General features: G+C 49.3%; 1 protein-coding gene across 1 annotated transcript in view; it reads left to right on the top strand.

Annotated features, from left to right (window-relative positions):
• LOC133359267 (P2X purinoceptor 4-like) overlaps positions 1-24,366 on the top strand; it is a 46,223-nt gene that overhangs the window by 16,177 nt on the left and 5,680 nt on the right. The window contains exons 4-9 of the mRNA XM_061577747.1: positions 11,070-11,145; positions 11,898-11,994; positions 14,362-14,442; positions 14,749-14,890; positions 18,099-18,235; positions 20,457-20,550. Coding sequence (XP_061433731.1) covers positions 11,070-11,145; positions 11,898-11,994; positions 14,362-14,442; positions 14,749-14,890; positions 18,099-18,235; positions 20,457-20,550 — 627 coding nt within the window. The remainder of the gene's footprint in view (positions 1-11,069; positions 11,146-11,897; positions 11,995-14,361; positions 14,443-14,748; positions 14,891-18,098; positions 18,236-20,456; positions 20,551-24,366) is intronic.

Raw genomic sequence — 24,366 nt, forward strand, 5'->3', positions numbered from 1 at the left:
GTGGGGTGATGGTGGTGGGGTGGTGGTGGTGGGGGTGGTGGTGGTGGGGGTGGTGGTGGTGGGGGTGGTGGTGGGGTGGTGGGTGGTGGTGGTGGGGGTGGTGGTGGTGGTGGGGTGATGGTGGGGGTTGGTGGGGGTGGTGGTGGTGGGGTGGTGGTGATGGTGAGGGTGGTGGTGGTGGGGTGGTGGTGGTGGTGGGGTGATGGTGGTGGTGGTGGGGTGGTGGTGGGGGTGGTGGTGGTGGGGGTGGTGGTGGTGGGGGTGGTGGTGGGGGTGGTGGTGGGGGTGGTGGGTGGTGGTGGTGGGGTGGTGGTGGTGGTGGGGTGATGGTGGTGGTGGTGGTGGGGGGTGGTGGTGGTGGGGTGGTGGTGGTGGTGAGGGTGGTGGTGGTGGGGGTGGGTGGTGGGGGTGGGGGTGGTGGTGGGGGTGGGGGTGGTGGTGGGGGTGGGGGGGGTGTGGGGGTGGTGGTGGGGGTGGTGGTGGGGTGGGGGTGGTGGTGAGGGTGGTGGTGGTGGTTGGGTGATGGTGGTGGTGGTGGGGTGGTGGTGGGGTGGTGGTGTGGGGTGGTTGGGGGGTGGTGGTGGGGGTGGTGGTGGTGGGGTGGTGGGGGGTGGTGGGGGTGGTGGTGGTGGTGGGGGTGGTGGTGGGGGTGGTGGGGTGGTGGGGGGTGGTGGTGGGGGTGGTGGTGGGGGTGATGGGGGTGGTGCTGGGGGTGGTGGTGAGGGTGGTGGTGGTGGGGTGGTGGTGGTGGGGTGATGGTGGTGGGGTGGTGGTGGTGGGGGTGGTGGTGGTGGGGGTGGTGGTGGTGGTGGGGGTGGTGGTGGTGGTGGTGGGGTGGTGGTGGTGGGGTGATGGTGGTGGGGTGGTGGTGGTGGGGGTGGTGGTGGTGGGGGTGGTGGTGGTGGTGGTGGGGTGGTGGGGGTGGTGGTGGTGGGGGTGATGGGGGTGGTGGTGGGGTGGTGGTGGTGGGGTGATGGTGGTGGGGTGGTGGTGGTGAGGGTGGTGGTGGTAGGGGTGGTGGTGGTGGTGGGGGTGGTGGTGGGGGTGGTGGGTGGTGGTGGTGGGTGGTGGTGGTGGTGGGGTGATGGTGGGGTGGTGGTGGGGTGGTGGTGGTGGTGGGGGTGGTGGTGGTGGGGTGGTGGTGGTGGTGGTGGGGTGATGGTGGGGTGGTGGTGGTGGGGTGGTGGTGGTGGGGTGATGGTGGTGGTGGGGGTGGTGGTGGTGGTGGGGTGATGGTGGTGGTGGTGGGGGTGGTGGTGGTGGTGAGGGTGGTGGTGGTGGGGTGGTGGTGGTGGTGGTGGTGGTGAGGGTGGTGATGGTGGGGTGGTGGTGGGGGTGGTGGTGGTGGTGGTGGTGGGGTGGTGGTGGTGGTGGGGTGATGGTGGTGGTGGGGTGGTGGTGGTGGTGAGGGTGGTGGTGGTGGGGTGGTGGTGGTGGTGGTGGGGTGATGGTGGTGGTGGTGGGGGTGGTGGTGGGGGTGGTGGTGGGGGTGGTGGTGGGGGTGGTGGTGGTGGGGTGGTGGTGGTGGGGTGGTGGTGGTGGGGTGGTGGTGGTGGGTGGTGGTGGGGGGTGAGACTCAGGAGTTGGTGGGTCACGTAATGATGTGAGCCACAATGATGCCGATTATTGTTTGTGCATTCGCATCAAACCATGGCAGATGCACAAATGAAAAATTTAAAACTCTACAATGCGCGACTGTCGTCATCCAGAACAAACCGTATAACACGTAACGACGCAATGCCCGATCCACAAATACGAAGGAGACACCACAACGATACAGTACACCGCTGCTCCTGACACAGTTATCTGGCTTGACAACCTAAATGTGAAATTGTAGTTGTTGCTCTGCCATATACAACAAGCATACGAATTGAAGAATATTATATTCTAGGTTCTTTCGGTAAAGTCACGTAGAAGGGAAATAATAAAATAATGAAACATAATTCTAATTCTCACAAATAGTGAGAATTTTTGTATTATGTTTCATTATTTTATTATTTCCCATTCTCACAAAGAGTGAGAATTTTGTATTAAACATTATAAAAATTCTCACTATTTGTGAGAATTAAAAAAAAGTATAATGTTTTTTCATTTTATTATTTCCCTTTTACGTGACTTTACCGAAAGAACCAAGAAGATGAATCCCTGCAGTCACGAAAGCTTTAAATCGAAATTGAAAAATATTATTGCTGCCACTTCCTCGAGGCAATGCCTAGCTAATTTTATGAATACTTCAATGATGTGTCTATGAGGTGGATATGCTGTTAAGTAAAACAAATACGAGCGCTATATATGATGAATGTCGGCCTTGTATCGTGTTCTGTAAGCGTTGGTTGTGCTCATATTGCTGCTGTGCTCATATTTGAACCGAGCAGGTCACGCTGTTGAGCAGTCCTTCCCCGCTGAAATTGCTTATACGTACGTGAGAATCTATTTAAAAACTGTAAAAAAATGAAATTATTTCTATAAAGCGATCATGCAACCGGTAGACGCTGAGCAACGATAATCTGATTACATCACTGATCATTGGGTAAAGATGTAATGGTCCGGATTAACCAGCATCCGCCCCCCTCCCGCCCGCCTCGGTTAATATAATTACGCCTGCCGATGGCTTACAGCCGCAACGGAGTGAGTTGAGTTCAGGCCAAACCCTGTGGCCCATTGGATGGAGTGCGGAGACGAAATTTGTGTGTGTCTGTGTGTGACCTGACGACCGCCTGTGTGACGCACTGCCTGTTTTGATTTTAGTCTCAGATTATCCCCCCCAACCCACCCAACCACATGATCATACACAACGATACCTTTGCTCCACAATTTCTGACCAAAAAACTCCTGCCCCGCTTCCCAATCCGCTCTCCAACCCAAACTCACCGCTTGTGTGCAGCCTCTCGATTTGCGGTGCTGTGCTGTCATGTTTACGAGTTTCCTTCTTTCTGAGTACCGACGTTTCGCCAGTAATTACAACCAGCTTCATCAGGCGACAGCCAGATTTGTGGAGAAGTCCACCAGTTGTTCTTCCTTATGTAGTGTTCTTCACGGAGGCACACACTTGACTTGGAGGCAACACGTTGATTCCAACACCCCAACCGGGTAACTACATAAACGTACTAAATAACAACGTAGGTGATAGCCACTTTGAGGACTAACTAAGCCACCACGGGGGCAACTGCAGAACCGGGTCAGTCAGTAACATTGTGACTGACCCATGATGCCGAGCGAAGACCAAAGGTCGGAGAGACGTAGCACCGAGGATTGATTCCAGAGAACAGCCCCGATCGGGGCTCGGGACTTGGCCTTTATCGGCCTTCACCGAAGGCTCTGGCCCCTACGTCACGTGTCCCTCTCTCCCCCTTTTGGGCCCCTCTTGCCATCTCGTCCAGTCACGTGCCCTCTCGGGGTCACCCAGACTGTCACGTGAGGCCTCACTCGACCTCTCTCTCACTGTCACCATGTCTATGCCCCCTAGGGCCTGCTTCCATGGCATACCCACCAGAGATCGCAACCGGGTACCCGATACCCGTACCCTACCCGATACCCGGCTACCCGTACCCAGCCGGGTACGGGTAGCCGTTTGCGACCCTGGTGCGGCCAGGTACGGGTACGGGTAGGCCGTGAGTCACTGGTGAGTAACCGTTTGTCACTCATTTCCCAACGTCTTGTCTCTTCTCACAATTCAAATTCCTAGAATCATCCTAACCCGCGCCTGCAACATGGCTTCATTCCAGAGGTCGCAATCGGGTACCCGTACCCGATACCCGGCTACCCGTACCCTGCCGGGTATCGGGTACGGCTACCCGTACCCTACTCGACCGGGTACAGATACCCATTTGCGACCCTGGTGCGGCCGGGTACGGGTACGGGTAAGGAATCAAAACCCGTTTGCGACCTCTGACACCCACTCTGGTGCCCGAGAGAGGCCCAAGACCCACAGTTCCACTCTTGTGACGGTAGCTGGCGCTAACCGCCATAGTGACCCCATTTATGTCACTACACTTATATAAAGGCGTAGATGTGGTGACCACACTTCTGCGCTCTTGCGCAAAGTGGGGGGTGGGAGGTGGGGATTAATAAGCCAACGTACATTATGCATGCGCATTATGCGAGCCCTTTTATTTTGTCCTTCCGGTCAACTGTGTGTATTAAAATAGCCGTATGAACGGTAACCCCTATTGAAGTATGGTGCCCTGTATAGGCATGCATTTTAAATAATGTATTATTTGATGATTCGCTTCCACGCAACACTAAGTCGGTAACTATTCGAACGGTTAAAATGTGTTTTATTTCTTTCAATTTCGATAGATTATCTAATTAGTCTTGGTCAGTAGTAGCTAGTTTTGCACAGAACTTCAAAATCAATTGAGTAACTATCCTAACGGTTAAAATATTTTTTTATTTCTTTAAATTTCGATAGATTATCTAATTAGTCTTGGCCAGTAGTAGCTAGTTTTGCACAGAACTTCAACATCAAAATCAATTGAGTGTCCTTGTTGGCACGCGTGTTCTGCTACTGCTGACAGTTGTATTTGGGAGAATTTAATATTTATCTGATGTTCTTTTAGTCTGATGCTGATCATTCGCCCTGTTTGCCCAACATAACATTTACCACACGTGCAGTTAATCCTGCACGCACCTTCTGTTGATAGCTTTGGTAATACATCTTTTGTACCAGATATAAATTTCTGTATTTTATGTACCGTGCCAAATCTGACTCGGATATTTGGTTTTTTCAAACATCTGGCTAGTTTATCAGTTACTCCCGCAATGTAGAGTATTTTGATCATTTTTATTTCTTGGGCAGTTTCAATGCTCGTGTTATTTGATTTGCTTTTGGCATTCAATGCCCTGTTGATTTGTTCTTCATTGTAACCAATTATTTGCAGCGCTTCTTTAACATGTTGAATGAAGTATATGTGGCTAGACCACGGCAAAGATACACTTAAGGAATGCCAAAACCAAATCAAATAACAGGACGAATGATCAGCACGAGACTAAAAGAACATCAGATAAATATTAAATACTCACAAATGCAACTATCAGCAGTAGTAAAACACGCGTGCCAACAAGGACACTCAATTGATTTTGATAATGTTGAAGTTCTGTGCAAAACTAGCTACTACTGGCCAAGACTAATTAGAGAATCTGTCGAAATTTAAATAAATAATAATAATAAAAACATTTTAACCGTTGGGATAGCTACCGACTTAGTGCTGCGTGGAAGAGTAATCATCAAATAACACATTGTTTAAATGCATGCCTATACAGGGCACCATACTTCAATAAGGATTGCCGTTGGTACGGCTATTTTAATACGCACAATGGACAGGAAGGTGAAGATCAAAGGGCTCGCATAATGTGCATGCATAATGTACGTTGGCTCAGTAACCCCCCCCCCCCCCAACTTTGTGCAAGAGCGCAGAAGTGTGGTCACCACATCTACACCTCTATATAAGGAACGAAACAGGTGGACTTCTCCACAAATCTGGCTGTCGCCTGATGAAGCTGGTTGTAATTACTGGCGAAACGTCGTGCTCAGTTTGTAAATGTTGTGGCTTGGCTCTCCAACACACCGGTTAGTGCTGTACTAGTATACTACACTATACACTACACTATACACTACACTATACACTACACTACTATATACAATACACTACACTATACACTATACACTACACTATACACTACACTACTATATACAATACACTACACTATACACAACACTATACACTACACTATACACTACACTACTATATACAATACACTACACTATACACTACACTACTATATACAATACACTACACTATACACTACACTATACACTACACTATACACTACACTACTACATACAATACACTACACTATACACTACACTATACCGGTGTGCTGTACTAGTGACGAATTGGCCATGTTCTGTTTACGTGACAACCCTTACTAGTTGGCTGTGTCGGGTGGTGGCGGGTTTTAACTGACACATTCATATATTTACACGATCTAACCCAAAAAAAACTCTATTATTGAAGATATTATTGTGTTGGATTTCTTGTGTAGTTGGTGTGTATTGTGTGTGTTCACATGGGTTGTGATGCATTTATGTTCTTGTAGTTTTCTACGTGGTTTTCAATGTCTGTGTGGTCATGTCTGTCTATTTGTGTATGTGAGTGACGTTCATATACCGTGTGGCCCAAAAGTCAGGACACCTGGGTTTATTATGTTTATTTTAACAAATCGCACAGGGTTATATAATAATAAGAACGGAACAGGAGGATTTCTCCACAAATCTGGCTGTCGCCTGATGATGCCAGTTGGAATTACTGGCCGAAAAAACATCGTACTCGAATTGTCAATTTTGTGGGTTTACTCTCCAACACACCGGTGTGCTGTACTAGTAACGAATTAGTATGTTTCTTTTTTACGTGACAAACCTTACTAATTGGCTGCGTCGGATGGTGGCACGTTTAACGACGCATGTATATTTACGTGATCTAACCCAAAAAAACCTCTATTATGGATTATTTTATGTATTTTAACACATGTTCAAACTGACTGCCATTAACATGAATGCATGAATTATCTTTTGAAATTAATGTAGGGCTTTTTTTTTAAGATTACAGGTCTAATCTCTGAACATTCATCAGTTATGTTTGTCTCAATGCATGCAAGGTTCTTGATCGATCTCGATTTGAAGTTTTCGTGACTGCAGGGATCCATACTCGTTGGTTCTTTCGGTAAAGTCACGTAGGTATACAATAAAATCAATTAAATCACGACGTTTCGGGCACACCCCGGCATTTTTTTGCCATGCTTGTGTCTTACTTGTAGACTCCACTCCCCCTATCCCACACCCCCTTCTCTATCTCTCCTCCCTGGCCCCCCACCCTCCTCTCTTACCTATATAGCCTCTTGTTACAGCAGCCCTTTTGCCCACTTCAGCAATTGTTTCTTGCTGTGGTTGTCCCACCTGATGACGGACGCTTGTGTTGCGCCCGAAACGTCGTGATTTGATTTATTTTGTTTTATACCTACGTGACTTTACCGAAAGAACCAAAAAGAGTATGTTCTTGGTCGAGTTTTGTAAATGATGGATTTGAGGTGAATGATGATAGATCAAATATTAACTTAAATAATTAACAATCAAAAATGTAATGCCCGTGTTAAAACAAATGAAATAATCCTACGTGTTAAATTTTGATTTTAATTAGAAAAAACCACGGCAAGAAAATTTGAAAAAACCGCCACTTTTTTCAAAATGTTTTGCTGTTTTTCACACCTGATGATGATTGCTTGTGTTGCAGTCGAAACGTCGTGAGAATTGAATCATACGTGTTCTGACTAATGGGCGACACGTTATGTGCGTGAGGCTGTGTGTGTGGGGGTGGTTTTGGTGTGGGAGCGGTGGCGTAGGCGGTTAGCGCGCTGGGCTATGAACCTGGGAACTCATAGTTCTATTCCCGCTCACGACCAACACCAGTGACCATTTTCTGAGCCAGTTACAGGCTTCCGCTAGGTCGAATCAGGATCAAATGAGCACCTGGGAGACAAATGCGGCACGGTCGTGGTGCTGACCACTCACCCCCTCATGTGCTGTGGAAGCCGTCGTAATGTGTTCGCTAATACGCTTGCCCCAACAGTTAGTTAAGGCTATAGCTGTCTTCGTAGTATTTTATGAGCGTATTTCCTGTGATTTTGTACACACGTGCGGTTTGTGTTCATGTTGGGATGTGAATGTGGTGGTGAGCAGTCGTGCAGTGGTTAGCGCACTGCACTAAGAGCCCAGCGAATCGAATTCAATTCCCACTCCTGGCCAACATCAGTAAATAATCTCAAGTGGTCCTAGGCCTTCCTTAGGTCGACTCAGTCTTAAATGAGTACCTGGTGTGGTGTGTAACCATCAGCATTGCGGAGACAAAGGCCGTTTAGCGTGGTGCTGGCCACCCACCCACCCCCTCATGTGCGGTCCCAGCGTTAATTGGTGCTCACTAAGAGCATTTGCCCCAAAGTCTGTTAAAGGCTCCACGGGGGAGATTTGTATTTGTGTGGTGAGTGTGCTTGCTGGGAATCCATCTAAGTGTGCGTTATTGACGAATGTCCACATCGACACGTGCTTTGCGGAAGCACTGTTGCGATAATGGATATAGATTACATTAACCTCTGCAACCCTCTCACTCCGCGTGTGTCTCTTGGCTTCCCTTCTTGCTGCCTCTGTCTCATCACGACTTCCTCCATTTATTTCAGTCTCCATATCCTTAATTCCCACTTGCATTTGTCCCCTGCGTCCCTCCCCTCCCCTCTCTGCAGTCGGTCCGTGTTGGCGAGCGTACATGTAGTTGACACGTGGCGTACACGTGTTGCGGCGCAAGTTACACGACGCAGAGGCAGCTTCTGTTAGGGGCTCACGCCGAGTTTATTGAGGTTCTTACGCCGAACCAAAACCACCCTAGCCTATAACTCCCCATGGGACAGGGGACTGTGATCCCTACAACCCCGGCTAACTCAGGCTCTCCATCCCTGCCCCGGTCCGGGACTACCCCAACCTCGGCCGGTCGGGCGGAGTAGCCTCCCTTAGCCTCGTGTGAGGATAACCTACCCCGAGTCCCCACTCCTACCCCCGGGTCCCCCCTTTAAATACCCCCAGGGGGACATGACGTCACCGTCCCCCAAGGTCCGCCTGACGTCACGTTCTACGACGCCACTCTCTCCGAGGGCGAGCGTGACGTGACGTCACCCACTACTCCTCTACACATGCACAAAAAATGCAAAACCTTTCCGTCAATTCACTGCCAGATGAGGGCCTCCCCACGGTCGTGCATGCAGGTCGTAGAGGGGGTGGGGGGGGGTGATCATACTATACCACGTCAGTGCGTGTCGGTGAATGCATAGACTTTGCAGTATAAAAATACAGTACAACGATCAGATAGACATTTTTTGCATTGCCCTCTGCTGTCATCACGCAAACTCTGGTGATCCTAGCAGCGGGTTTTGGCGAGCCATCGAACAAAGACGGTCACTGCACAGAGGTCGCAAACGGGTTTTGATTCCTTACCCGTACCCGTACCCGGCCGCACCAGGGTTGCAAACGGGTACCCGTACCCGGCCGTACCCGTACCCTACCCGTACCCGGCCGGGTACGGGTAGGGTACGGGTATCGGGTACCTGATTGCGACCTCTGGGATGAAGCCATGTTGCAGGCGCGGGTGGGTTGATTCTAGGAACTTGAATTGTGAGAAGAGACAAGAGGTTGGGAAATTAGTGACAAACGGTTACTCACCAGTGACTCACGGCCTACCCGTACCCGGCCGCACCAGGGTCGCAAACGGGTACCCGTACCTGGCTAGCCGGGTATCGGGTAGGGTACGGGTATCGGGTACCCGGTTGCGACCTCTGTCACTGCATTGCGCGCTTTGAGTCGCCCTTCCGCGGCCGTCTGGAACGCTCTTCCTTCCGATATTCGGAAGCCACTGGAGCTATGCACGTTGAAACAATCTAGATTGAACACTAATTTCTCGATAACTATTTTTGTGTACTCACGTAGAAGGGAAATAATAAAATAATAAAAATAAACACAATAAAATAAAATTATCAGAACAGGGCTGTCGGAAAGACAGCGTCCTGTCCTTCCGACAGCTCTGTTTCTTCACCTGAGAACGGCTGCTTGCGTTGTGGCCGAAACGTTGTGAGAATTATTTTATTATGTTTTGTTTTTATTATTTTATTATTTCCCTTCTACGTGACTTTACCGAGAGAACCAAGAAGATGAATCCCTGCAGTCATGAAAGCTTTAAATCGATACCTATTGTATATTACTGATGTCTATTTTTATTATTCCTTTTCTAATCACGTTTAAAAATGAAAAAGGAACATTGAGTGAATTGAGACAAAACGTAATTGATGAGCTTTCAAAACACATTTCATGCACGCATTGATGTTAACGAAAGTCAGTTTGAACGTGTGTTACAATAAATAAAGTAACCCTTTGCGATTTGTCCAAATAAATCTAACCCCATGTTTCCCGACCTTTGAGCCATCCTGTATCGTGGACGTGCCCGTGCCAGAGCCCACTCGCTTTCCTGAATGGTCAATGCGATGTCTGCCAAAGTGTAATCGCATACTCTTTGTTTTTTTCGGTAAAGTCACATAGGTAAAAAATAAAAAAATAAAAATTGCTTTCGCTAAGTTGTCCTCACCTGAAGAAGGACGCTTGTGTTGCGCCCGAAACGTCGTGAATTAATTTATTTTATTTTTTTAAAATTACCTACGTGACTTTACCGAAAAAACCAAAGAGTATGAATCCTTGCAGTCACGAAAACTTCAAATCTAGAATTGTAACAGCGTTTGTGCTCTAATCCACGGCTTCGTTTCTCTTTCTGCCTCTCGGTGTGAATCCCCGCACGTGCCACGGCCGTGATAAGAGCCGTCAACTCAACGTATGGCACTCGCTTAAGGGGCCGTTCATAAATGACGTCACGCACCTAGGGGGGGGGGATGGGGGGTCAGACATTTGTGACGATGTGTGACGAGGGGGGGGGTGAAGAATGTGACGTCACATCAAAATGCGCAACTTCAAATAAATATGGACAACACGTTCTACTTATCTTCTTGGTTCTTTCGGTAAAGTCACGTAGAAGGGAAATAATAAAATAATAAAAATAAAACATAATAAAAAAAAATTGTTTTATTTTCATTATTTTATTATTTCCATTCTACGTGACTTTACCGAAAGAACCAAGAAGATGAATCCCTGCAGTCACGAAAGCTTTAAATCGAAGCGTTCTACTTAATTAAATAGACTTCTTAATAAATGTTTTCTCCTACAACATCAGAGTGCAGCGCCGCATTAAATACGCACTACAATGACAATAGTTTAAAGCGATTTGAAGCATGTTTTATTTGTTTTGGGGGGGTGGGAGCAGAGCTTTGTGACGTCATATTTGAGAGGGGGGGGGGGTCTGACCTTTTGTGACGTCGTGTGACGAAGGCGGGGGGGGGGTCAAAAATCGTCCAAAATCGCGTGACGTCATTTATGGACGTCCCCCTAATGTCTTCAAATGCGTGTGTGTGTCTGTGTGTTTTCACAGGACGGAGAAAACAAATTCGCGAAGTGCACAAACGACACAAACTGCCTTCCCAGGCACAACGATCACCTCTATAGCGGTGCGAGAGGCCTGTGTGTGTGTGTGTGTGCAAGATACGAATGTGTGTGTGTGTGGGGGGAGCGGTGGTGCAGTGGTTTAGGAGGTGGGAAATGAGTGTAACAGCTGATTATCGTCAGCCTCAAACTCCCCCTCCCCCCCCATGGCACTGCTCATAGTTTCAGTTTTATTTATTAGGTATAGACCTGTGAGCCATTCGGCTCTTGAATTGGGTGCAACCACAACAAACAAAAACGTGAACAAGAAAACATCTTAAAGTGACTATGTGACTAAGTGCAAACAGAAAATCCAAGAAAAGACTGCTAAATATTGCAGAAAAAGCACCGTACACCAACGCTGTGTGCACAAATCCCAGTGGGATGCAAGTCAAACAACAACGACAACCACAAGACAACTTAGATTAAGGCAATCATTCTAACCCCGTACTACACCAAACAAACATGGCCAAACAAAAAAAAACTTTTCGAAATCACCAAAATAAAGCCATGAAAGCAATGTAATTCTCGATTTGAAGCTTTCGTGACTGCAAGGATGCATACTCTTAGGTTTTTTCGGTAAAGTCACGTAGGTAAAAAGTAAATAAATAAGATAAGAGCTATACAGCTCAGTGGGCCTTACCTAGTAAACAAACAAAACCAGTCCTCTCTGTGTTCTCTCATGTCTGAATGCCCTAATCGCCACCTCCTCTTCACCACCTCCTCCTCTTCACCACCTCCTCCTCCTCCTCACCTCTTGACTTTGGGTCCACCGCAGGAGAGAAGACTGGACGCTGCGTGCCGTTTGACAAGAACGTGTCCACATGCGAAGTGAACGCCTGGTGCCCAGTGGAGGTGGAGGGAAAGAACATGGGGTGACAAAAGCTTCACTTTCACACACGCGCACGCAAGCGCAAAGCAAAGACAGCGATCCCACATCCAGCCTTTAGGAGACTGTTGGGGCAGAGGTCGCAACCGGGTACCCGATACCCGTACCCTACCCGATACCCGTACCCTACCCGATACCCGTACCATACCCGATACCCGTACCCTACCCGATACCCGGCTACCCGTACCCGGCCAGGTACGGGTATCCGTTTGCGACCCTGGTGCGGCCGGGTACGGGTACGGGTAGGCCGTGAGTCACTGGTGAGTCACCGTTTGTCACTCATTTCCGGTAGGGTACGGGTAGGGAACGGGTGCTCGTACCCGGCCGGGTACGGGTACCCATTTGCGACCCTGGTGCTGCCGGGTACGGGTAAGGAATCAAAACCGGTTTGCGACCTCTGCTGTTGGGGCAGGTGCTGTTAGTGAGTACACACGAAGGCCGGCAAAGGCACACGGGTAAAGTGTGTGACCAACACCTCGCCCGACCGCCTTTGTCTTCCCACAATGCTGATGATTACACACCGCACCAGGTAATCATTTTTTTAAGGCTGAGTCAACCTTTGGGGACGTCCAAGACTGGTTCAAATATACGCTTACTGTTATCGGTCGTCAGTGGGAATCGAACTCGAGTTGTCGGGATTCGTCGCACAGTGCACTACCGGCTCCCCGCACGCCCTTACGTATATATACACACACAAACACATTCCTGCGGAGGAAGCTGGTAGGAACGTTGGGTTGCTCGGTCAATGGCCAGGGTCAATGGCAGCGTGGTGTATTCCGCAAATATGGCCGACTGTGAGGGCGGGCACAAGCCGGCGTGAGTAGGTTAAACGTTGAGTTGTATAAGGCCACCACGGGGTGACCAGCCCCTTTCCACCCAGCCCCATCCCTCCCCCACCCAGCCCCACCCTCCCCTCTTCACCCAGCCCCACCTTCCCCACCCAGCCCCTCCCCACCCTCCCCACCCAGCTCCACCCCCCACCCTCCTCTCTCCACCCAGCCCCACCACTCCCATTTTTGGATGCAGGACGGAGGGACGGATACAATAATCCCCTGTGGGCTGGTGGAACCAGGTGGTTCCGACCAGTAATAGCAAATCCATTTTATCCACGAAAATCTCACCGAATTTCAGTGTACTCATTCAGGAAGATCCTGCTCATTGGGATGTTTGACCAATTCATTAATGAGTAGTCTCAAGTGTGGTTGTCCAGGTTGGACGTACATTTTAGTCCTGAATATCCCTGCAGTAGTGCTGGCATGGTTGAGTTACTATGTAGGTCCGTGAGATACGGTGAAAAGTTCAACATGGTGTTTGCGCCGTGAGTGTGAATCGAACTCGGGTCGCCGAGTTCGTAGCGCGGCTCGCTAACTGCTACATTACCCATAATTCGCAATCTAATAAAAAAAAAACCTTTATTACGTGATCGAACCCTAAAAAACTTTATTATGGATGACATTGGTCGCGAAAGCCTAGGTGTAAAACTGCAACATTATCGCTCCCAAAAAATACAAAGATCCTCCCTTTAGCCTGAACAAACTGTTGTGGCAAGTGCTGTTAGCGAGCACCTATTAAGGCCGAAACGATACACGAGGGGGTAGGTGGCTAGCACGACGCCCGACCGACTTTGTCTCCCCAGTGGCGATGTTTACACACCGCACCAGGTACTCATTTGAGACTGAGTCGACCCAGGGGAGGCCCAGGACCGGTTCAGATAATCGTCACTAGTGTTGGCCGTGAGCGGGAACAGAACTCCGATCGAAGAGTTTGTAGCGCAGCGCGCTAACCGCTACACTACCGCTCCCCACCAATACCAATACCTGCCATTTGCCACGGCGCTTGTGCCAGGTCAGGTGCACTTTGAGGCCATGTGTAGTGTCAAAGGCCCGCTTATAGGTCTCGGGACAGGCCCAGGTGCCATGGGTCGACTGGCTGAGATGACTGCCTGATGTACCACCTGTGCCCCCGACTGTGACAACTTGCTGTGCTTTAGCCACCCGGCGCTCCGCTCGTTGTTGTGAACGTCGCTCCTCCACCTTCCGTTGTTGCTGGAGGGCGACTGCCTCCAACTGCCCAGTAGCGTCCTTTACGAGCCTTCTCCACAGAGGCCGATCTTGATACCACTGGTACCGGTCATTGACAAGTCCACTCAGCTCCACGTCCTCTTCTACCACATCACTCCATCTCCTCTCTAGTCCGTGCCACGCCCGTTTAGCCCCCTCTATCCGGCAGACTACGTGACCCACCCAGTGCAGCCTTGCCTGCCGGAAAACCTCACGGATGGAACTTTGTCCAGACACATGCATACGCGTTATTTCACTGATGCATTGTGTGGCCACTTTTGGATTCTTTACAGAAAGCGTCTGCTGCGGTCGGCAGAAAACTTCACCATTCTCATCAAGAACAACATCCGCTTCCCCAAGTTCAACGTCTCAAAGTGAGCAAGAGAGCAAGCGATCAGGCAGGGAGGGAAGAGCCCTCACACACACAAACACGTCAATTTTGTCGTGGTTTTTGTGGTTCACTGAGTGGATTCTTGAGCAGATGTGTGGTTGCGTGGGTGCTTATTAAAGCTATGGCTGATTATGAAGTTGAATTGGTGTGCGGTTGGTTGAGCGTGCGATTGGCATTTTTTTGTGGTTGCTTGTTTGACTGTGCAGTTGGCTGTGTGTCTGTGTGGTCTCTTGGGTGAGTGTGTCTGTGATTGGTGACTGTGTGGTTGATTGTGTGGATGTGCTTACAGGGGGAACCTGCCGGAGGACATGGACAAGAATTTCCTAAAGTCGTGCCACCACCACCCGAAGCACAACAACCTGTGCCCCATTTTTTCCCTGCGCGACATCCTAAAGGGCGCTGGGCAAGACTTCAAAAGCATCGGGACCAATGTGAGGAAGCCCACCATATCACGAGGGCAAGTGTCAGAGACACCGCCAGCAGTAAACACAATACCAGATCCAAACACAACACCAGTGGCAGCTACACAACCAGAACCAAACACCCCACCAATTTCAAACACCCACCAATTTCAAACACGCCACCAATTTCAAATAACCCACCAATTTCAAACACGCCACCAATTTCAAACACCCCACCAATTTCAAACACCCCACCAATTTCAAACACCCACCAATTTCAAACACCCCACCAATTTCAAATAACCCACCAATTTCAAACACCCACCAATTTCAAACACCCCACCAATTTCAAACACCCCACCAATTTCAAACACACCACCAATTTCAAACAACCCACCAATTTCAAACACCCACCAATTTCAAACACCCCACCAATTTCAAACACCCACCAATTTCAAACCACCCCAACCCCATTTCAAACACCCCACCAATTTCAAACACCCCCAATTTCAACCACACCCACAATTTCAAAACACCCCACCAATTTCAAACACCCCACCAATTTCAAACACACCACCAATTTCAACACCCCACCAATTCAAACACCCCACCAATTTCAAACACCCCACCAATTTCAAAAACACCACCAATTTCAAACACACACCAATTTCAAAACACCCCACCAATTCAAACACCCACCAATTTCAACACCCACCATTCAAACAACCCACCAATTTCAACACACCCACCAATTTCAAACACCCCACCAATTTCAAACACCCCACCAATTTCAAATAACCCACCAATTTCAAACACCCCACCAATTTCAAACACCCCACCAATTTCAAACACCCACCAATTTCAAATAACCCACCAATTTCAAATAACCCACCAATTTCAAACACCCCACCAATTTCAAACACCCACCAATTTCAAACACCCCACCAATTTCAAACAACCCACCAATTTCAAACAACCCACCAATTTCAAACAAACCACCAATTTCAAACAAACCACTAATTTCAAACACACCACCAATTTCAAACACACCACCAATTTCAAACACACCACCAATTTCAAACAAACCACCAATTTCAAACAAACCACCAATTTCAAACACGCCACCAATTTCAAACACACCACCAATTTCAAACACACCACCAATTTCAAACACACCACCAATTTCAAACACACCACCAATTTCAAACACCCCACCAATTTCAAACACCCACCAATTTCAAACACCCCACCAATTTCAAACACCCCACCAATTTCAAACACCCACCAATTTCAAACACCCCACCAATTTCAAACACCCACCAATTTCAAACAACCCACCAATTTCAAACAACCCACCAATTTCAAATAACCCACCAATTTCAAACAACCCACCAATTTCAAACACCCCACCAATTTCAAACACCCACCAATTTCAAACAAACCACCAATTTCAAACAACCCACCAATTTCAAACAACCCACCAATTTTAAATAACCCACCAATTTCAAACAACCCACCAATTTCAAACAACCCACCAATTTCAAACACCCACCAATTTCAAACAAACCACCAATTTCAAACACACCACCAATTTCAAACACCCCACCAATTTCAAACAAACCACCAATTTCAAACAACCCACCAATTTCAAATAACCCACCAATTTCAAACAACCCACCAATTTCAAACAACCCAGCAATTTCAAACACCCACCAATTTCAAACAAACCACCAATTTCAAACACACCACCAATTTCAAACACCCCACCAATTTCAAACACCCCACCAATTTCAAACACCCCACCAATTTCAAACACCCCACCAATTTCAAACACCCACCAATTTCAAACACCCCACCAATTTCAAACACCCCACCAATTTCAAACACCCCACCAATTTCAAACACACCACCAATTTCAAACACACCACCAATTTCAAACACGCCACAAATTTCAAACACACCACCAATTTCAAACACCCCACCAATTTCAAACAAACCCACAAATTTCAAACACACCACAAATTTCAAACACACCACCAATTTCAAACACACCACTAATTTCAAACACACCACCAATTTCAAACACCCCACCAATTTCAAACAAACCCACAAATTTCAAACACACCACAAATTTCAAACACACCACAAATTTCAAACACACCACCAATTTCAAACACACCACCAATTTCAAACACACCACCAATGGCAGCCAGAGCACCAGTGCTGAACACGAAACAGTTGCCGTTGCTGAGTTGGGAAAAGTGACGAAGGCATGGGTCAGGGTCTCGCCAGACAGCATAAGGCCATGTCGCGTGCAGGAGATGTTGCGGGTATGTATAATGAACTTCTTTCGCGCCGTACGTAGCCAACTAATTGGAGGTGCGGTGGGGGGGAAGGACAACGAAGAGGTTCCTGCAGCGTTGAGGTTTACTTTGCGAGAGGATGAGAGTCCAGTATCACTGATAACTCCGCGGCGTGGCATGCCCTTCGTCGGTGTGATTGTCAAGCGTTTGAGAGGGGTGCTTTTGAGGGTAACAGCTGATTATCGTCAGGCCTCAGGCTCTCCCCCCCCCCCCCCCAATGGCACTGCTCACCTCAGTGTTGCAGTCTGACACCAGCATGGAGGTAGGAGTTGTTCTGGCAACATAACCGAAACCTTTTTACAAGGAATCACGTGTGCGTTAACCACAATACTTGTGGTCAAAATGCAAAAAAAAAACAGACTAAAAAATAAGAATAAAAAAATCGAAGAAATACATAAATTAAGCAAATTCAACATATTTTTTTTTCTTATTTTGATGATGTGTGACGAGGGGGGGGGGCGGTTGAGAAATTTGACGTCACATCAAAATGCTGCAACTTTAAATAAATAAAGACAACACGTTCTACTTAATTATACTTTTTAATAAATGTTTTCTCCTACAACATCAGAGTGCAGCGCCACATTAAACACGCACTACAATGACAATAGTTTAAAGCGATTTGAAGCATGTTTTTTTTTTTGGGGGGGGGGGCAGAGCTTTGTGACGTCATATTTGAGGGAGGGGGGTCTGACTTTTTGTACCACCGTGTGACTAGGGGGGGGGGGGGTCAAAAATCGTCCAAAATCACGTGACATCATTTATGGACGGCCCCAAAGGCGGCCGTGCGTGGTGCTGGCAACCCACCTCCTCCAACAACACTTGCCCCAGCGGTCTGTTTCGGCTACACGGGGGGATCTTTGTGCCCCGGTGTGCAGGGTGGAGTTCTGGGCGTGCTCATAGACTGGAGGTGCAACTTCGATTTCAACGCCTCGTTCTGCGAGCCGCTCTACTCGTTCCGACGCCTCGACACGGTGTCCAAGCAGAACCCCGTGGGCTCAGGGTACAACTTCCGGTGAGGTCAAACCCCCGACAGCTAACATCTGCACCAACATCAGCACCAACATCAACACCAACACCAACATCAACACCAATATCAACACTAATATCAACATCAATATCAACATCAACACCAATACCAACATCAACACCAATACCAACATCAACATCCGCACCAACATCAGCACCAACATCAACACCAATATCAACACCAACATCAACATCAGTACCAACATAAACACCAATATCAACACTAATATCAACATCAACACCAATACCAACATCAACATCAACACCAACATCAACATCAGTACCAACATCCGCACCAACATCAGCACCAACATCAACACCAATATCAACACCAACATCAACACCAATACCAACATCAACACCAACATCATCAGTACCAACATAACCGACATCAGTACCAACATCAACACCAAATCAGTGCCAACATCAGTACCAACACCAACATCAACACCAACATCAACACCAACATCAGTACCAACATCATCAACACAGTGGCGTCACACCAACACTAGCAACAACAACAACAGCCAAACACTCGCAGTGACACGGAATTCTCGCGGTTTGCGGACACCCGCGCATGCAACGGCGAAAGGGTGGCACAAACAAAACAAGGCCCCCATTCGCCCACCGCGTGGCGTGGCGTGGCGGTTGGGGTCACGGCGGATGGGGTCACGGCGGGGGGTGGGGTCACGGCGGCGGTTGGGGTCACAGCGGGGGGTGACGTCACGGCGGTGGGTGACGTCATGGCGGGGGGTGGGGTCACGGCGGCGGTTGGGGTCACGGCAGGGGGTGGGGTCACGGCGGATGGGGTCACGGCGGGGGGTGGGGTCACGGCGGCGGTTGGGGTCACGGCGGCGGTTGGGGTCACGGCTGCGGTTGGGGTCACGGCGGTGGTTGGGGTCACGGCGGCGGTTGGGGTCACGGCCGCGGTTGGGGTCACGGCGGCGGCGCTTGTGCCAGGCCACGTGCACTTTCGAGGCCACGTGCGAAGCGTCGTCGAAGGCTCGCCGCCATGGGGTTTTTTGACTGACCTGAGATGACTTGGGCAGACGCAAACACCCCCGTGCGTTTTAGCTGCCGCCAGGCACTCTGCTCGTCGTCGTTGTTGTGAGCGTCGCTCCTCGTAACAGGCACACGCAAAAACAAAGACCCCCCCCCCCCCCCCCCCGTATAGCCTCGATGGACTGTTGGGGCAAGTGCTGTTAGCGAGTCGCACCTATGAAGGCCAGCACGGCACACGAGGGGGTGGATGGCCAGCACCAGGCCCAACCGCCTTTGTCTTCCCATAACAGGCACAAAGACAAAGATCTCCCGTATAGCCTTTACAGACTTGAGGCAAGTGCTGTTAGCGAGCACCTATGAAGGCCGCCACAGTACACGAGGGGGTGGGGTGGTCAGCACCCCGGTGGCGACGTTTACACACCGCACCAGGTACACAATTGAGGCTGAGTCGACCTAGGGGAGGCCCAGGACCGGTTCCCATAATCGTCACCGGTGTTGGCCGTGAGCCGGAATCGTAGTGCTGGCCACCCACCTCCAACTCGCTAACAGCACTTGCCCCTACAGTCTGTTGAGGCTATAAGGGGGATCTTTGTCTTGTAAATGCCCGTGCCGCATATGCACGTGCGCTCTGCGCTACGAACCCGACGACGCGAGTTCGATTCCCGCTCACGGCCAACACCCAGTGACGCTTGTTGGAACAAGTGTTGTGCCTCCCCTAGGTCGACTCAGCCGCAAATTGAGTACCTGGTGCGGTGTGTAAATGTCGCCACCAGAGAGACAAAGGCGGCCGCGCGTGGTGCATCCACCCACCCCTCACTCTGTGCCGTGCCGGCCTTCATTGGTGCTCGCTAACAGCACTTTACCCAACAGCCGTAACAAGCCCAAACAAAGACTAAGGTCCCACCGTATAATCTGTTAATAATAGGCACAAACACGCACACAGTTTCAGTTTCCTTTATTAGGTATAGCCCCGTGAGCCATTGGGCTCTTGAATCGGGTGCAATCGCAACAAACTAAAAACAAAAACATGAAAACATCTCGAAGTGACTACGTGCAAACAGGAAAATCCCGGAATAAAACAGCAAAAATCTTCCAGAAAAAGCACCGTACACCGACGCTGTGTGCAAAGATCCCAGTGGGATGCAACCACGATCGGGCTGCTTCTCCTTCGCTGCGAGTCGGTGCCTTCTCTCGTTCCGCGCCAGGTTCGCTAAGCACTACGTCTTCCCCAACGGCACAGAGCACCGCACGCTCATCAAGGCGTACGGAGTGCGCATCGACATCCTCGTGTCTGGCCAGGTAAGGCCACTTCGTCGCCAAACCCTGAACTCATCACAACTCACACTGCCTGGGTTCAAACCCTAACCTCATCACAACTCACACTGCCTGGGTTCAAACCCTAACCTCATCACAACTCACACTGCCTGGGTTCAAACCCTGACCTCATCAGAGGTCACACCGTCTGGGTTCAAACCCTGACCTCATTCACAACTCACACTGCCTGGGTTCAAACCCTGACCTCATCAGAGGTCACACCGCCTGGGTTCAAACCCTAAACTCATCACAACTCACACTGCCTGGGTTAAAACCCTGACCTCATCAGAGCTCACACTAGCTGGGTTCAAACCCTGACCTCATCAGAGCTCACACTGGCTGGGTTCAAACCCTGACCTCATCAGAGCTCACACTGGCTGGGTTCAAACCTTGACCTCATCAGAACTCACACTGCCTGGGTTCAAACCCTAACCACATCAGAGGTCACACTGTCTGGGTTCAAACCCTGACCACATCAGAACTCACACCCCTGGGTTCAAACCCTGACCTCATCAGAACTCACACTGTCTAGGTTCCATCCCTAACCTCATCAGAACTCACACTGCTTGGGCTCAAACCCTGACCTCATCACAACTCACACTGGCTGGGTTCAAACCCTGACCTCATCAGAACTCACACTGTCTGGGTTCAAACCCTGACCTCATCAGAACTCACACTGTCTGAGTTCAAACCCTGACCTCATCAGAACTCACACTGGCTGGGTTCAAACCCTGACCTCATCAGAACTCACACTGGCTGGGTTCAAACCCTGACCTCATCAGAACTCACACTGTCTGGGTTCAAACCCTGACCTCATCAGAACTCACACTGCCTGGGTTCAAACTCTAACCTCATCATAACTCACACCACCTGGGTTCAAACTCTGACCTCACCAGAACTCACACTGCCTGAGTTCAAACTCTGACCTCATCAGAACTCACATTGCCTGGGTTCAAACTCTGACCTCATCAGAACTCACACTGCCTGAGTTCAAACTCTGACCTCATCAGAACTCACACTGCCTGAGTTCAAACTCTGACCTCATCACAACTCACACTGGCTGGGTTCAAACTCTGACCTCATCACAACTCACACTGTCTGGGTTCAAACCCTGACCTCATCACAACTCACACTGGCTGGGTTCAAACTCTGACCTCATCAGAACTCACACTGGCTGGGTTCAAACCCTGACCTCATCAGAACTTACACTGTCTGGGTTCAAACCCTGACCTCATCAGAACTCACACTGGCTGGGTTCAAACCCTGACCTCATCAGAACTCACACTGTCTGGGTTCAAACCCTGACCTCATCAGAACTCACACTGTCTGGGTTCAAACCCTGACCTCATCAGAACTCACACTGTCTGGGTTCAAACTCTGACCTCATCAGAGCTTACACTGCCTGGGTTCAAACCCTGACCACATCAGAACTCACACTGGCTTTGTTCAAACCCTGACCTCATCAGAACTCACACTGCCTAGGTTCAAACCCTGACCACATCAGAACTCACACTGTCTAGGTTCAAACTCTGACCTCATCATCACTTACACTGGGTTTCAAACCCTAACCTCACAGACAAAAATTATTATAATTTTTTACACTTCTTTACCCAGGAAAGCTTAATTGAGTCTAATGGCTCTATTTCAGCAAGGTCCTGCTAGGTTTTCACAGTTGGGGGCAATACTTACTTTGTATTGATTCAAAGATTGATTGTATTTGTTTACGTGGGTAAGAAACATTAAGCCTTTTAATGATATCGTCGGAACCCTAAGCCAGCAACTACTTTGGACCTGGATTTGAGTCATGGGTCGAAGTGTGTCTCCCTCTTTTAAGATGATGCACAATAGCACGTCACAGCACTTAGCCAGCGCCTTAAAGGATCAGAGTTTGAGCCCTGGATTTTCAGAAGGTTAATACTGGTAGGAACCCACTGGTTCCACCAGCCCACAGGGGATTATTGTGTCCGTCCGTCCGTCCGTCGTGCAGGGAGGGGCTGGGTGGGGAGGGGCTGGGTGGGGAGGGTGGGGCTGGGTGGGGAGGGCAGGGTGGGGAGGGGCTGGGTGGGGAGGGTGGGGCTGGGTGGGGAGGGGAGGGTGGGGAGGGGCTGGGTGGGGAGGGTGGGGCTGGGTGGGGGGTGGGAGGGGTGGTGCTGGGTGGGGAGGGGCTGGTCACCCCGTGGTGCCCTTATAAAACTCAACGTTTAACCTACTCACGCCGGCTTGTGCCCGCCCTCACAGCGAAATGCACCACGCTGCCGTTGACCCTGGCTACTGACCGAGCAACCCAACGTTCCTACCAGCTCCCTCCGCAGGAATGTGTTCTCTCAGGAAGTTCACAATCGCCATTTATTTGAGCACCATAACCACCGTCCAAGCACTGCAACTGGATGACTCTCTGAGGAGGTTCATAATGACCACGTCACGGCATGAAACTGCATTTCTGAGGTCCCGAACTCGGTCCACTGGATGGGGTCGCTCTGTTAGGGAGTCCACAATGGCCATTATTACAGGCCCTGGCTTAAAGCCCTCTCTATCTCGGTGCCTCTCATCGGCTCATAATGACCAATGTCGCAGCACCTCTTAGGTCGTGGATTGGAGTCTGGGGTTTTAGTCTCCCATCGCAGGCCCCCGTGTTGCACGGTCAGTCTGCTCACCTACGATTGCATGAACATTCAACTGTTGCACGCAATGTCCTGCTGCTGCTGCTGCAGTGGTTCACCGTGCTGCATTATGAGGTCAGCGACACTCAGTTCTCTCCGCGACCACGGCTAACATCAGTGGCAACTTAATCTAAAGGTCTGACCTCCACTCTCCACACCGCAGCCTTCAACCTGCCCTGAGCAGCGTGGTGAAGGAGGAGGTCTTGATTCAGCAGTCCATTGACAAAGGCCAAACAAATACTCTTGTATTATATGATGATTATTATTATGACATGTTACAGGTTGTTGCGGTGGTGATGGTGGTGGCAAGGATAGTGAGTGCTGTATGTATGTATGTTGAACTTCTTTCGCACCGTACATAGCCCAACCGTGCTAATCGTAGGCGAGTGGGAAGGACGGCAAACTAAACACAGAAAGCAGTTCTAAAGAAATTAGTTTTCAATTTAGATTTAAAAGTGCATAGCTCCAGTGGCTTCCTAACATCAGAATGCAAAAGCATTCCAGACGGCCGCGGGAGCGCATCTGAAAGCCTCTGTTGCGGTGACCGTCTTTGTTTCAATGGCTGGCCGAAAGCCACGGCAAGGATTGCCAGAGTTTACGCGATGGTTTGTGCTCCTTGACTAGATCAGCAAACCATCTTCTTGGTTCTTTCGGTAAAGTCACGTAGAATGGAAATAATAAAAGAATAAAATAAAACATAATAAAATAATTCTCACGACGTTTCGGCCACAACGCAAGCAGCCGTCCTCAGGTGAAGAACAGGTCTGTCGGAAAGACAGAGTCTGTGAAAGAACCAAGAAGATGATTCCCTGCAGTCACGAAAGCTTTAAATCGAAAGAGATCAGCAAAGCTATTCTGGTTGATTTGTGGCAAGCACTTTGTGTGTAGTGAGTGCGACCTTCTAATGCAGCTCAGCGAGCACTGGACGGATATGGTCGTATCTTCAGTTTTCAGTTTCAGTTTATTTGGTATAGCCCTGTGAGCCATTCGGCTCTTGAATCGGGTGCAACCGCAACAAACAAAAAAATAAAAACATGAACAAGAAAACATCTTAAAGTGACTATGCGCAAACAGAAAAATCCAGGAAAAAACTGCAAAGTCTTCCAGAAAAAAAAGCACCGTACACCAACGCTGTGTGAAA

Source organism: Lethenteron reissneri, chromosome 64 (genome assembly GCF_015708825.2).
Source record: "Lethenteron reissneri isolate LAM-NWPU_2019-01 chromosome 64, ASM1570882v1, whole genome shotgun sequence".
Classification (NCBI taxonomy): domain Eukaryota; kingdom Metazoa; phylum Chordata; class Hyperoartia; order Petromyzontiformes; family Petromyzontidae; genus Lethenteron; species Lethenteron reissneri.